A 13,129-nucleotide genomic window follows, 5' to 3' on the forward strand; every position below is an offset into this window, starting at 1 on the left:
GCCCCGGGGCCGCCCCGCGCGCGAGGCCTGACGGGGAGCGCCCCCCCCACCCCGCCAGGCTCCGCCCGCCCCGCCTGGCGCCTGCCAAGATGGCGGCCGCCTGGCGCCCGTTGTCCTGCCCCTTCACTTCATCCTCCTCCTCCTGCCACGCAGCCCCCCTGGTGTTTGCTCTCCCGCAACCTCTGGTTTTTAATTTCTGAGGCGGTTTTGAGGCTGTATGTGTAGCCTGGCCGCTGCTGCAGCGCGGAGGAAGGCGGCTGCGGGAGGGGAGCTGCTCCAGCCCCCATTTTGTGGTCGGCTCCCGCTTCCTCCCGTGGAGGGCTGGGGCACTGGGGAGAGACCCTAGTGTGGATACACCAGGGTCACACACAACAGCCTAAAGGATAAAAGCCTTCATTTACACATTAGACTACTAATAATAAACTCCTGTTGTCCATAAGAGGTCTCCTCCACTTATCTATCTGACATACACTAGGCTGCCCAAATCACTTTCATGTTAGTCACATCTATGGCAAGAGATACGCACAAAGCTGTAATCTTGTGGTGTAGTTTTTCATTTATCTAGTAAACAGGTCAGCAAAACAACCCCTCCACTATTAAAAACACCGTAATGTCAGTTACCCCCTCAGGTTTCCTAGTATTAAAAAATACCCATCCTAGAGGAAAAAGTCTTCATTTTGTAGTCTGATTAAAAGAGTAGCCTGCCTCTTCCAGAGCTTTTGTCAGTGGGAAACAGAAAGCCATGGTCCTAGTAATGCTGCCAGCAGAAGCCCTGCCAGATGCACCACAGCCACTTTGCTGGCGTCGCTTGCTTTGGTACTGCCAGGCTTCCTGAAAATGGGATCAGGGTGTGGGTTTGTGGGTCAAACCCTAACTGCATGGGAGCCACACGATGGGAGAAGAGAGCCACACGTTCAAGTGAAGAGGCAGTTTCAGCTGCCAAAGACCAGGGTAGCTGTGGCAGAGCGCTGCTCGCTAGTTTTATTATTCTGATCAACTAGAGCAAGAGATCCCTGTTAGTGTTCTTTCAGCTTTAGTTTTTCTACTATTTGCATGTTTAAAATTAACTTTATGAATCAATAAATTTATATAAACTTACAGAAAGACGTATTTCCTCGAATTTTTACATTCTACTAATTTCACTAGACATCATACCGATTTTTAATCCACCTCCTGTAGAAGCATCGCAATCGGCTAGGTTGAGCCAACAGCCAGCAAGTACACAGGCCACAAAGCCCTCTGTGATGAATGGATGGCACCCCAAAATTACATGGAAAGCTTGGGGCTGTTTAGAAGATATTGGGAAGCAACAGAAAAGGCCACTTCTTGGACACAGCTCAACTTTCATTTGAGCTCCAAAGCCAGACAGTGAGTAGTGCTGTTTCACAGCATACCATGCTCACAGTGTGTAGGGTGTGTTCAAAGTCTGTCCAGAAGCAATTCATCGATTTCTTATTTGCTCGTGTCCCACCAGAGACCCACATGGATTAATCACGTTGTCCAGCGCGTTGTGGTTATTCATAGTGGTCGTCAAAACACCGTATTAATCTAAAAACGTTTCAAAGTAAATACAGAGAAGTGTTTTTCGGCTTGATTTATTTTCATAATAAACCAATTAAAAATACAAAAGGCAAGGACCCAAGGTTCAGAGGGCTCCATCATTTAAAAATTTGTCTTTAAATACAAATTCACTCTGTAATATGAATACATATAACATTAGACCTCTAAACATAATGATCTTATTTGCATCTATCAAAAATTTGTATGGAAACAAATTAGCTGAAAAAACTTCCTTGTGACATTGAATGTACATTATTTACAATCAAAAAAAGAACTCTTAGAAGTATTAATCTCAGAACACCTGCATAAATTGTATATATTTCATTTCCCTCCCCCCTTACAAAATAATCTGAAGTAGAAAGCAAGATTGTTAAGCTTCATAGTCACAAAATGGCATGAAACATCTGCACCTGTAGTGATGCCGTTAGCTTCTGTAATTAAATATATCTGATGTTTCCATATAAAATATAGACATGGCATTGTCCATTACTGGAATAAATGTTTTTTGTACTCTCAATAGGAGTGTATATTCAATTTTGCACACACAAGAGCTTGTGCTGCAAAAAAAAAATGCAAGAGGATACCTGGTTATCAGAGTCTAAAACTGATGTAAATTCACCGCTATGAAACAGATACTTGATCATAAAAATTCATACACATGGAATGAAAATGTCCCATTAAAAGTAACTGTTGCTTCAAAAGTTAAGTGATACATGTCTAGATTAAACAGAAAAGGTTATAATAATGTTACTGCAATGTAAATCAGCAACACGCTGAAAACGTACAGTAAGAAAGAAGTCTGAAACTTTGAGAAAGTCTTCATAGAATAAAAAAGCATGTTCCTTCATGCCTGTATTTTGAAACGTGTAATATATAATTTTATTTATATGATAACATTTAGCAATTAACAGGAAATCAAAATCCGTTCTAAAGCATGAATTCTAACAATTATCTGCAGAAATTAAGTAGCTTTATAACATCTTGCTTCTGAATCAAATCATATATACATAACTGAAAAGGTCCCATCACATTTATGAAAATAATCATCCACAGGGTCTTTTTTTAAAAAAATTATTGATATGAATTTGGTTCCAATGGCTCATCTTCTTGCTTCACTTGCACGTTAGATGGGAAACCATTTGAACTGGAGACTACCATCACAAACGGCTGCTGCTGAAACCTCTGCTCCGACTGCTCAGTATCATCTAGTTTGTCACTGTCTTCTTCTTTCAGCGCTCCTTGCACGCCGATCTGTTTCGTTTCTGGCGCTTTAATAACCGAGGTGATCACTGTGCCAGACGGATGAGCGACCACCTGTGAACTGCTGGGTGAAAAAGTTACCACTGGGGTCGTGGCGGTGAAGGAAGGAGACGAAGCCATGTTGACTGTGCCATTGCAAATTGTCTGCACGCTGCTGGTGAGAACCTGCTGAACTTGTGCTGGGCTCAACACGATTGAGGAGGAAGGCGAGACTGGCTTCTGAGACTGCAGCATGACGTTTTCTTTAAGAACTGTCATGGGCTGTGAAGTAGGAATGGCTTGTAAAATAAACTTTTGGGGTGTTGCTGACGAGGCCGGGTCTGTGCTGGCTATCACCGTGGTAAGAGGCACCGTCTGGAGTGTTACAGTATGCAGCTGCTGATTCCCAGGAGAAACAACCACTGGAACTTGGGTCGGAGTCTGTAAAGTCCTGTTAGGATTAGAAAAGGTGACAGGGTCAGAACACTTCCATGCTGAGTCTTTAAAAATAATTAGAGATTCACTGTTGAAAAATTATGTGGCGTCACGAACGTCCATCTGAAGATTGCAAAAGGGGAAGCAGTCACTTTGTTAACAAAACAAAAACCGGGCCTGACCCCCGCATTCAGCAACACAGCCCCCAGGGTGAAGGTATTCTGTATGAGCGACGCTACCAGCGCCAAACTCAACAGCCTGCCTTTGGGACATTTGGCAGCTCACGAGAAAGCCTGGGAACTGCATCCCAGACTTCCATCTCGAGCACCAACAGACAGCACGAGCACGAGCCACTAGACCTCTGCGAAGTTGGATGATGAGCGGCCACGTCGCTGACGTACACAAACACAGCAGCGGAAAGTGGTGATTCAGAGACGCGGCTGAAACACACACGGCTCAGTCATGCAACATACCTCGGCTTAAAAACATGCATCTATCTAAAACCCACAGCACGCTGCCTGCAAAGCAAATGATTTCCACTGAAGGGAGGGAAAAAGGAAGGGAAAAACCCTGCTTCAAAACCCTCCCGCAGCTTGCTCCAAACCATCATTCTCCCTCCGACGATCTTTTTTTTTCCTCTTGCTTGTTCTGCAGAGTTCTCTCTAACATTCCTGCTCCTCTCCAATGGTTTCTCCTGCCTGTCTGTCCTCCTCCAATTTTCCAGTCTTATGCTCTCAGTTGTATTTTCTTGAACATATTTGATGCTGGATGAAAACAAAAATAACCATCTCCTCCTCCTCCTAGCTTATTTCTCTGAAATTACTTCAGACAGAAACCAACCTACCTTCAACATCTGTACTTTCAAGTCCACGCACGACATAGCACGCTGTAAGGACTGCACAGATACACCTATCGTGGGATGTCCTTTCTGGAGTCCTCCTACCCAGGTACTCCCCTTTTTCCCCAGCTCTGTGAAATCCCTGCTTTCCAGCATTGGGCCACTGACCCACCAGATCAGACTCAGTGTATTCAGAACCTGAAGTGAGGGGGAGATGTGGCCGCAGATACTGCTGCTTGCTACTCCAGCCACACAGGGAGCTGCACTCCCCCTTTGTGCAGCAGCAGAGACAGGTGAAGGAACATTTGCAGAGGATTTCCCAGCCCTCCCAGCAAGAGCAGCTCCAGAAACCCAGCTGGCACCAGGCTCAAAGCTCTTAGCTCTTCCCTCAACAACCCCTCGCTGCCGGTTCCTGCTGCAGGCGAGCCTTTCCCCACCTCCCGGGTGGCTTGGTAGGAATAAAATCCGCACCTGTAGCTTTCTCTTTCTCTAGGAAGTCAGCAGTACCCAGGAGTGATGCTGTAGCAAACCCAAATACGAGCCCACGAGGCTCCCACACACGTCTCACCACCCAGCCTATCCAGCTGGGACACAAAATTTGATGCTGCTGACAGCAGAGCGCAGAGGGGCAGCTGCTAAGCTCTGTATTGAGCTCCTCTTACATACAACTAGAGGGAGCCCAAGGAAGATGCTCACAGAAACGGGCTTGCAAGGAGACGAAGCACCAGCTGAAATGATCGCTTCTTTTTTTTTTTTTTTTTCCAAGTTCTGGAGAACCTGGTGATCCACAGCAAGTACACGCAGCGGAGCCTGAAACACGAGGCTGAGAATGACACCACCAAGGCTCACCGAGTCTGCTAAGGGTCACCAGTGCTGATTCTTTTCCAGTAATTCCCCCAGGAGCTTGCCAGAACAATCACAAATATCCACGCCAGAACCAGCAGCTGAAGCTGTGTATGCAAGTATTACTTGGAAGATGCCCTCTTGTTCTTGAGGTCTTTAGTTTTGAAATAAAATAGAAGATGCTACCTGTTACAGGGCTGTAAATAACGCCCTCAAAAACTGCAAAATGGATCTCATCAATCAGAGGGTATTCTGCAAAGTGCTGGGTGCTCTGAGAGGGCTGAAGCAAGGCATTTCTCTCAGCACACTGCCATTGTTTTTGTGTCGATGTTAAGCCATTTTATATCTCGTGAAAGTACATCCCATACCAAGGTTAATAGCTTACCCCAGACGCTCTGTTTTCTCCAGTCGAGGTACACAGATTATACACACACACACATAAACGTGTATATGCACACACGCACACACAACACTGAGTGGCAACAGGAAGGAGAAACGAGTTTATTCACGGCGATTTATGAAAAATTTATGAAACAAGAGAAAGGGAAAAGATACAGAGCAGAGCTGAAGTCTCAAGCCAGGGTACACAAAGCATCTCACAGCACAACAAGGAAGAAACAAGGCAATAGGAAGAAATACACGGAGAGAAGGAAGAGGAGAATTCCCTTCCCAGCACAAACAACATTTAATCCACAGCTACTGGGGAAATAAAGGCCTTGAGATGAACGGGCCAACTTCCAGGGACTTTCCCCATTTGTTCAGCTCTTGGTTACAGCCAGCTCACTGTCAGCCCAGGAAGAGCGAGGGAGGCCAAGGGGTGGGGTGGGGTGAAACAAAGTGGATCTCTCCAGATCTCCTTTAAGCCCCTTCTGCCTTCAGCAGCTTTCTTCCTACCCGCCACGGAAACGGGCTGAAGAAAAACTCGTCTCGGCTGCAGAAATTCAGCTCAAAATGGGAAGTTTGCCCCGGAGGCTTTGCCTTGGCAGAAGTTGGCTCTATCGTAAGGACGTCCTGAGGAGCTTTAGCCTCTTGTGGGCTAAAGGAGAGCTTCTTGTAGACACTCAAACTGCAAACAGAGGCAAAACGTGCTCTGACGCTGGCTGGTGAAAGAGAGGCCTCCCACACAACAGCCAGGAGATGTTTCTGATTATCCTGGAGACCTCAGCAGGCATCCCATTCCTTCGGCCACGTCCCCATCCCAGAAGCCCGGGGAGCTCTTTGCCCAGACTGCCCCCTGTGAAGGCTTTTATTCAGCAGGTGGGCTACAACATCAGCTGACCTCAGGCAGATTTGGATCACGTTCCTATTCCAGGAAAAAGGACTGGATATAGGAAAGCAGATGGTCAATGCAAAGCCTCAGCAGGACGGTGCCAGACTGCCTCCGTGTGTCTGTGTGCTCAAGCAAGCTCGAGCACAGTGACTGCAGAGAGGGAAAAAACCACGAATTCACCTTCAGCCCCTTTCTCCTCCTCTTGAACGAGGATCTCACCGCTGTGGTCCATGCATGTAGCACCTCTGGGATGAATTCCTGCAACAGCTTTTACCCCAAAGGCTGCAAAAAGGTCAAGAAGAAAGCTGGGGCTGAATCACGGTGTAGCAGACCCTTTACACTCCAAATGGCCCAATGAACGTGGAGCTGAATCCCAAGACTACTTCAGTGCCTCCAAATCCCACGATTATCCCAATAAAACACCCGTGTAAACCAGAGCACCTGTGTGAGTTACTCTGGTTTAAAGTGAGCGATTTTACAAGCGCAAAATTCAAAGAGATTTTCCTTTACAAAGCCAGCTCGTTGGGAAAATATAAAACTGGAATACTCATCCAGAGAGGCATTTTGGTTTTTTCTTATCACTGGAAACACAACGCCAAATTCAGCTCCCAGTTACACAACTGGAAATTTACGGAGCCAGAGCAGCAGCGGGGTCGCAATTCAGAGTATTCCCATCCAAGGTCCTCGATGCTTTTCCTGGTCAGCAAACCCTGGTTTAAATGGCGTGACCCTGCCCCATTTCCTAAGCACTACATTGGCACCCTTCTGCTTGTCCCCAGCCATGTCCCCAAGCACCAGGTCCAGCCTTTCCTTGAGCACCCCCAGGGCCGGTGGCTCCAGCAGCTCCCCGGGCAGGCTGGGGGAGCAGTGCCAGCTCTCCCCGTGATGCTCCCAGGAGCTGACTTCACCCGGCAGTGCCACAAACCCTGCGCAGCAGCCTCCAGATATAATACTTTTACCATGAGGAGATGCACGTTCCTGTCACTTACAGCTCAGTGTTAGGAAGCCAATTGTTTTAACCTCCTCCCCCTTCAGTATTTTCTCTGCTGTATGGGGTTAGTTTTATTTGGAAGTGTGCGGATTGAAACTGAGCAAAAATAGAGGGCATAAATGGTATTTTTAGAGCCTGGAGCGGGCAGTGATTGCACAGGACTCATCAGCACCTTGGTTCATCCTGTTTAAAAGCACGTAGACACAATTGTTTACTTTTTTTCCACTCTAACAGCTCAAACACCTTAGTACTTGCTCTCTTAATCAAGAAGACTTCTCTACAGTCAGTAATTGAATTGCACTGGAAGGGTTCAACAGGTCTTTTTTCTTTTATTTTCATCCCAGATACTTGGTCATCACGGCTGGGAGATGTGCCATTGAAGCCATCATGGAACAACGTTAAAGTTACACAGCAGAACTGAAGCACCACAGAGCTGTGAGCTTTCCACAGCTTTTATTTCACTCAAACTTCTCCTGTGTATCAGCCCTGCCACTTTCTCCCCTCCCCAGCCTGTTGCCCAAAGTCTAACTGTGAAATACGGCAGTGCAGAGCAGGCCATAATGCCACCGTGCAGCTTTGCAAAGCTTGGGATGAACAGATACTCTGTTTGTTACTATCATTTTTACTTCTGTCTGTATAACCAGATCTACGCACCTATACTGTTGATATTGTTTCTGATATATAATCTAAAATAGATCTAGCCCAGAGCCATTTAATTCTCTAAATTGCTATACTCTCTCACTCTTTATGTTTAATAATATTTTTCTCCTGACTTAAATGGTCCTGCACAGCTTCAGTCGTGCCCGTACTCACTTCCTTTCACTGTTATTAACCCAGTCACTTTTTTACAACTTGCAGGTAATTGGAGATCAGGTAATTAGAGAACGACTTTTACAGAAACTTCTGATGACGTCTAACCTTCCCCTCCCCTACGTGCTTCTTGAGCGAATTCTAGTTCATTAGAATAATAAGTAAAACACAATTTGATTTCAACTTAGGCATTTATAATCGAAAGACAAATGGAAACAGGTATTCTCTGCTTAAAAATGGTAACTCCTGCCACTTTGTTGTACTGTGCCTGTCAGTAACCATGAAAAGGATTTTTAAAAGGATTTTTGCTTTCTTGGCTCAATGTATTTAATCCCTCACAACCTTTATTAACCTCACTTTATTGAGTTTCTCTTTCAGAGTGATTTTTTCACACTGCAACATGAATGAAAACCATTCCATCGTTCTTATGGAAAAACAAACACCGGGATCCGAACTAGAAAGACCAGTGAAAATTTATTTTTTTTATATCCCAAAGAAAGAAGAGAGAATGTATATATTTTGTTGATTGAAGCTGAAGTCTTGGTTTGTCATTTCCTTTATATAAATGGAAACTCTTCAGTTTCCTCAGCCACTTGGTTATCTCCTAAAATATTGATTCTATCATATCAGTCACTGAAAGCTGATCCAGGCAGTTTTAGTTCTCTCTGAACGAACTGTTAATGCTATTCTGGATTTCCCTTAATCTATCTTCCTTTCATATGTAACTACAGTTTTAATAATTGACTGGCTTTTACAACAGCCCTCTAGTAGCAGAGGTGAGAGAGCAAAATTTATTCTTTAGAAGCGAAGTAATTATTTGATCTCATTAATGCCATTACTTATTTCCATCTGACAACATTCTGCCGTTAACCCCAGATGCTCAGTCCCACTTCAGACCTACTGGAGGCTCTGGATGTAATTTTCAAAGGAGAGAACAGAGCAAGGGAGCAGGAAAAATGCATTACTGACATTTTGCAGCACAACACAATAACCCTTCAAACAGTGACCTTAACAGAGCAAGTCCCAGGAAAAAAAAAATTGTTCATGATTCATTAAGAATGTGCATCTCCTGAGTTATAGCACAGAATCATCTAGGTTGGAAGAGACCTCAAGATCATTGAGTCCAACCTCTGAACTAACACTAACAAGTCCTCCACTAAACCATATCACTAAGCACGATATCTAAACGTCTTTTAAAGACCTCCAGGGATGGTGACTCCACCACTTCCCTGGGCAGCCTGTTCCAATGCCTCACAACCCTCTCAGTAAAGAAGTTCTTCCTAAAGCTTTTGTGAAACTGCTGTATTCCAGGTCCAGAATCACCACATACAATTCTGACACTCCTGCTGAGGAGGGCCAAGATTACAAGAACATTTGGTTTAGGTCTTTTGCAGTCAGTGGAAATGAAGGAGCTCCCATCAGGGGACGCTTCAGGCTAAGGTAAAACAAGGCTTGAGCGATTGTTTTTAAAGCCTCTCCATTTAGGATGTAGGTGCAATGTGCATGTAGGTGCAAAGCAGTGATGATGCTGAAATGCTGCGTACTATTAGCCAGCTTACTTACAAATTAAGCACAGAAGCATGACTTGTAACTGCAGACTACTTCAGGAGCCAGACTCCCATGAGGTTATTCTGTTAATTGTTTTCTAAAATCAAAGTAACGTGTTCTTTTAACAGCAGCAAAACACCTGAGTAGATAACCGAGCTTTTCCCTGTTGTAACTGGGAACAATAGCAGAGATGAAAGAGATGACAACTTTATCACAAAAAGAATTAAGCAAGAAGGTAACTCTTTTTGATGGCATCTTCCAGACGCACCATATATAATCCAAAAGACACCAGGTTGTGAAAAAGCAGAGCCAGGAAAATCCTGTCCCTGCTGCTGGACAGAACTGACGATACCACCTTTAAATAAAAGGTGAATATTCTTCCTTTCTAAAGGATTGCATCAGGCCTAATCCCATAGGAAAGATGTGCTTCCCTCCATGAAAGACAGAGCATTTATGAGTGTACATGTACCAGGATCACCTGCACAGCATCTGTTTCTCTTGAACCCAACTGCAAGACGAGTCATTTTTCTGAAGCACAACACAGTAACTAGTTTACCTCGCCACCCTCCAGCGAATTTATTCGTGTTCATACATTTATTTTCTCGACGTTTTCTTACCTTATATTCTGGACTGAGGGATTTAACGTTTCGTCTGCGACGTTACTGCTTACAGCCGCTTGTCCTTCCGTGATGGACTGCAAGGGCTGCATTACGTGAACTGTCCGAAAAAGCTGCGTGGGATGTACTGGCTGCGTAGACTGCATTGTCCTCAAAACTTCTGAAGTCAAGCCAGGTGTCTGCTGCTGTACCACTTCTACGGGCTCCTTAAGCTTCGCAGGCTTCGAATTTCCTGTTTTTAGGACTGTGGTGGATCCTCCCTTTGTCCCAGCGTTCGCAGACGCTCTAGATCTGCTCGACTGGTTTCTACTGGCCACAGGAGTTGAGAGCAAAGTTGAATCTGATGACTCAGTGCTAGGGCTTGCATCCTCATCATCTATATAGACGAGATCTTTTGGCATTTCTTTAAATTGATACACTAATCGCTGACCTTCTACTTTGGCCAGTATTCCTCTTTGGTAATAATATCTGTTGAAAGCAAACATACATCAAGAAGTCAGAGTGTTTCTGCAAAACCCCTAACTAAATAAAAAACACAGCAACAAAAAGCAGTAAATTACTCCAGCAGCAACAAGGAAGAAGGGGCTTAAGGTTTAATATTTTATCTGCCTAGTTTCTCGATTACAAAGGAGTGTCCAAATTAATAGCACATTTTTTCCTCAAATGACACTTTTTAATGGTATTTGTTCTTTCCATTTAATTTCAACATCAGATAACACTGAAGAGAAATAGAAGAGCTCTGTGATTTGGCAGCGCTGCTATAAATGAATGCTGCTTTAAAGTCCTATGAAACTTCTAATTCTCCTCAAGTCATCCAATCCTTTAATTTACCTGAATTCGTGCCTACTCCCCGGTGAGCACATACAGACATTTTAACTACAAGACAGCAAAGAGAACAGGACAGGAGACTTCTACTTCAGTTATATTTGCAAATCAGTATGACAATTAAAAATTAGGCATACTGAGGTGAGTGGTGAAAGGAATTGAAGAGCAATGCAGAGCTGCTCAGCCAGACAATTCTCTCTCAGCAGTTAAGGCTGAAGCCTGCATCCCCCACACTCATGGGTGTCTGCTTATTTTGCAGCCTTTTCTGCACAAGAAGAAAAAAAAATCCAATCTGCAAATGATAGGATGTTTTAAAACTGCACACACAAGTCCACAGAAGCACATGCAAGCCTGAATTATAAAACTGTATTTCCCACTGGGAACTGGTCATTTGCCTTGGGGAGAAATCACTTCATTAACTCTAATATACCCAAATTTAGCTTTTTTTTTTTTTTATTTTTGAGAAAGGAGATTAAAATTTTACATAAAAGGCTTGCCACACTCAGAACCTTCAGTCTGGTTTGGGGGCTGATTGTGAAGATGCACACTCAGCAGCAGCACTGAACACATCCAGGCTGAAACTGCAGGTGACTGATTTGGGGTTTCGGTTAATAAGGGTTACTTTTTGTTTATTGATTTTGCTGGAATAACTTCTTTATTTCCCGAGCTGACAGCACACTAATTCGTTACTGTTGTTACACAAATGAGATATGACATTCAATGCATGTAAACACTATGGCAACAAAGACGGTATTATTAAAAATGCACATACCTGAGTGCTCTACCCATTGTTTCATAATTCATGTCAGGTTTGTTTTTGTGTTTTCCCCACAACCTGGAAACAGCCTTGGAATCAACTAGTTTGAAAATGCCCTTCTCTCTTTGAGTCCATTTGATATATTTAGGACACGTAGCTTTGTCCTGGAGCAGTGCTAGTAAGAACTCCCAGAGATAAATCGTATTTCCTAAAATAAAAGGATTTCAGGAAACAGAAAGAAATGTTAGTTGACCATATTTTATTAATGAGTTAAATATCGTAAACATTAAGAAGCTGGTATGTTTATGAATGCACTGTAATAAATCATTAACACCAGGAAATAGTGACAGAGGGCATGGGAAGAAATTCTTGTTAGTTATTTTAATCTGGGTGCCCAAACACCCTGTCTGCAACCTACAGAGCTGGCTGTCAGTCAAGCTAAGACATCCCATTCCAATCACTGCATCATCCAGGTTGGGAGAGACCTCCAAGCTCACCCAGTCCAACCTCTGACCTAACACTAACCAGTCCTCCACTAAACCATATCCCTAAGCTCTACATCTAAACGTCTTTTAAAGACCTCCAGGGTTGGTGACTCCACCACTTCCCTGGGCAGCCCATTCCAATGCCTCACAACCCTTTTTACACAGCATTCACCTCCCATTCAGATGCTTCTCTCATGCCTCATCTAGATAAAAGCAGTCACTAACTACTCTACCTGAACAGGTCCGTCCTCCGAAGCTGGAAAGTTAAGCCCCTGCTCAAAGACTTTGCTGAAGTGAGGTGACTGGCCTACAGACAGCTGAAGAAAAGCCTTCCTTTTAACAACTAGATTTATATGGAGGCAATCATTGGTATAAACCAAAGTAGCAAACCTTGGAGAATAAAGTTCACAAAGGCTGGGTGTTTGTTTGTTTGTTTCAAAGAGCCTAAATTTGTGTTTTTTTTTTTTTTTTTTTTTTTTTTTTTTTTTTTTTTCTAAGGCTACCGGTGTTTGATGTCCCTTTGGACAGTTGAAGCTGTACAAAAGCTTTTTAGTGAGACGTTGTTCATCTGAAAAAGTAGAAAACCTCTTGTGTGAAATTATCTCCTATGCAAAAACACAGAAAGGACAGTCAGTATGTGCAGATTTCTGCAGTTTCACCAAAAAAATGATGCCCAGTGAATGAGAACACAACAGGACCTCTGCTGTTAACCTCAGCTTCATTCTGCTGGCTTCTCAACCTGCATGGCCACAAGTCTGAACTCTGCGTAAACTACAGGTGCCCTACAAATTCTTCAGACTCCCAATCTACTGTTTTATAATCTCCATCGTTAAATTATTGCCCACATCAACGTTCTGGGTTGGTCAGTTAACCCAGCCAGCTCCCATTATAGGGGACTTGCAAATATTCAG

The 13,129-nt window shown here is 43.9% G+C and overlaps 1 protein-coding gene across 1 annotated transcript in view; it reads right to left on the minus strand.

Moving 5' to 3' along the window:
* Positions 1-1,637: 1,637 nt before the first annotated feature.
* ELF1 (E74 like ETS transcription factor 1) overlaps positions 1,638-13,129 on the minus strand; it is a 74,091-nt gene continuing 62,599 nt past the window's right edge. The window contains exons 7-9 of the mRNA XM_032207375.1: positions 11,749-11,941; positions 10,152-10,619; positions 1,638-3,250 (exon numbers count right to left, since the gene is read on the minus strand). Coding sequence (XP_032063266.1) covers positions 2,632-3,250; positions 10,152-10,619; positions 11,749-11,941 — 1,280 coding nt within the window. The 3' untranslated portion in view covers positions 1,638-2,631. The remainder of the gene's footprint in view (positions 3,251-10,151; positions 10,620-11,748; positions 11,942-13,129) is intronic.

Source organism: Aythya fuligula, chromosome 1 (assembly GCF_009819795.1).
Source record: "Aythya fuligula isolate bAytFul2 chromosome 1, bAytFul2.pri, whole genome shotgun sequence".
Taxonomy (NCBI): domain Eukaryota; kingdom Metazoa; phylum Chordata; class Aves; order Anseriformes; family Anatidae; genus Aythya; species Aythya fuligula.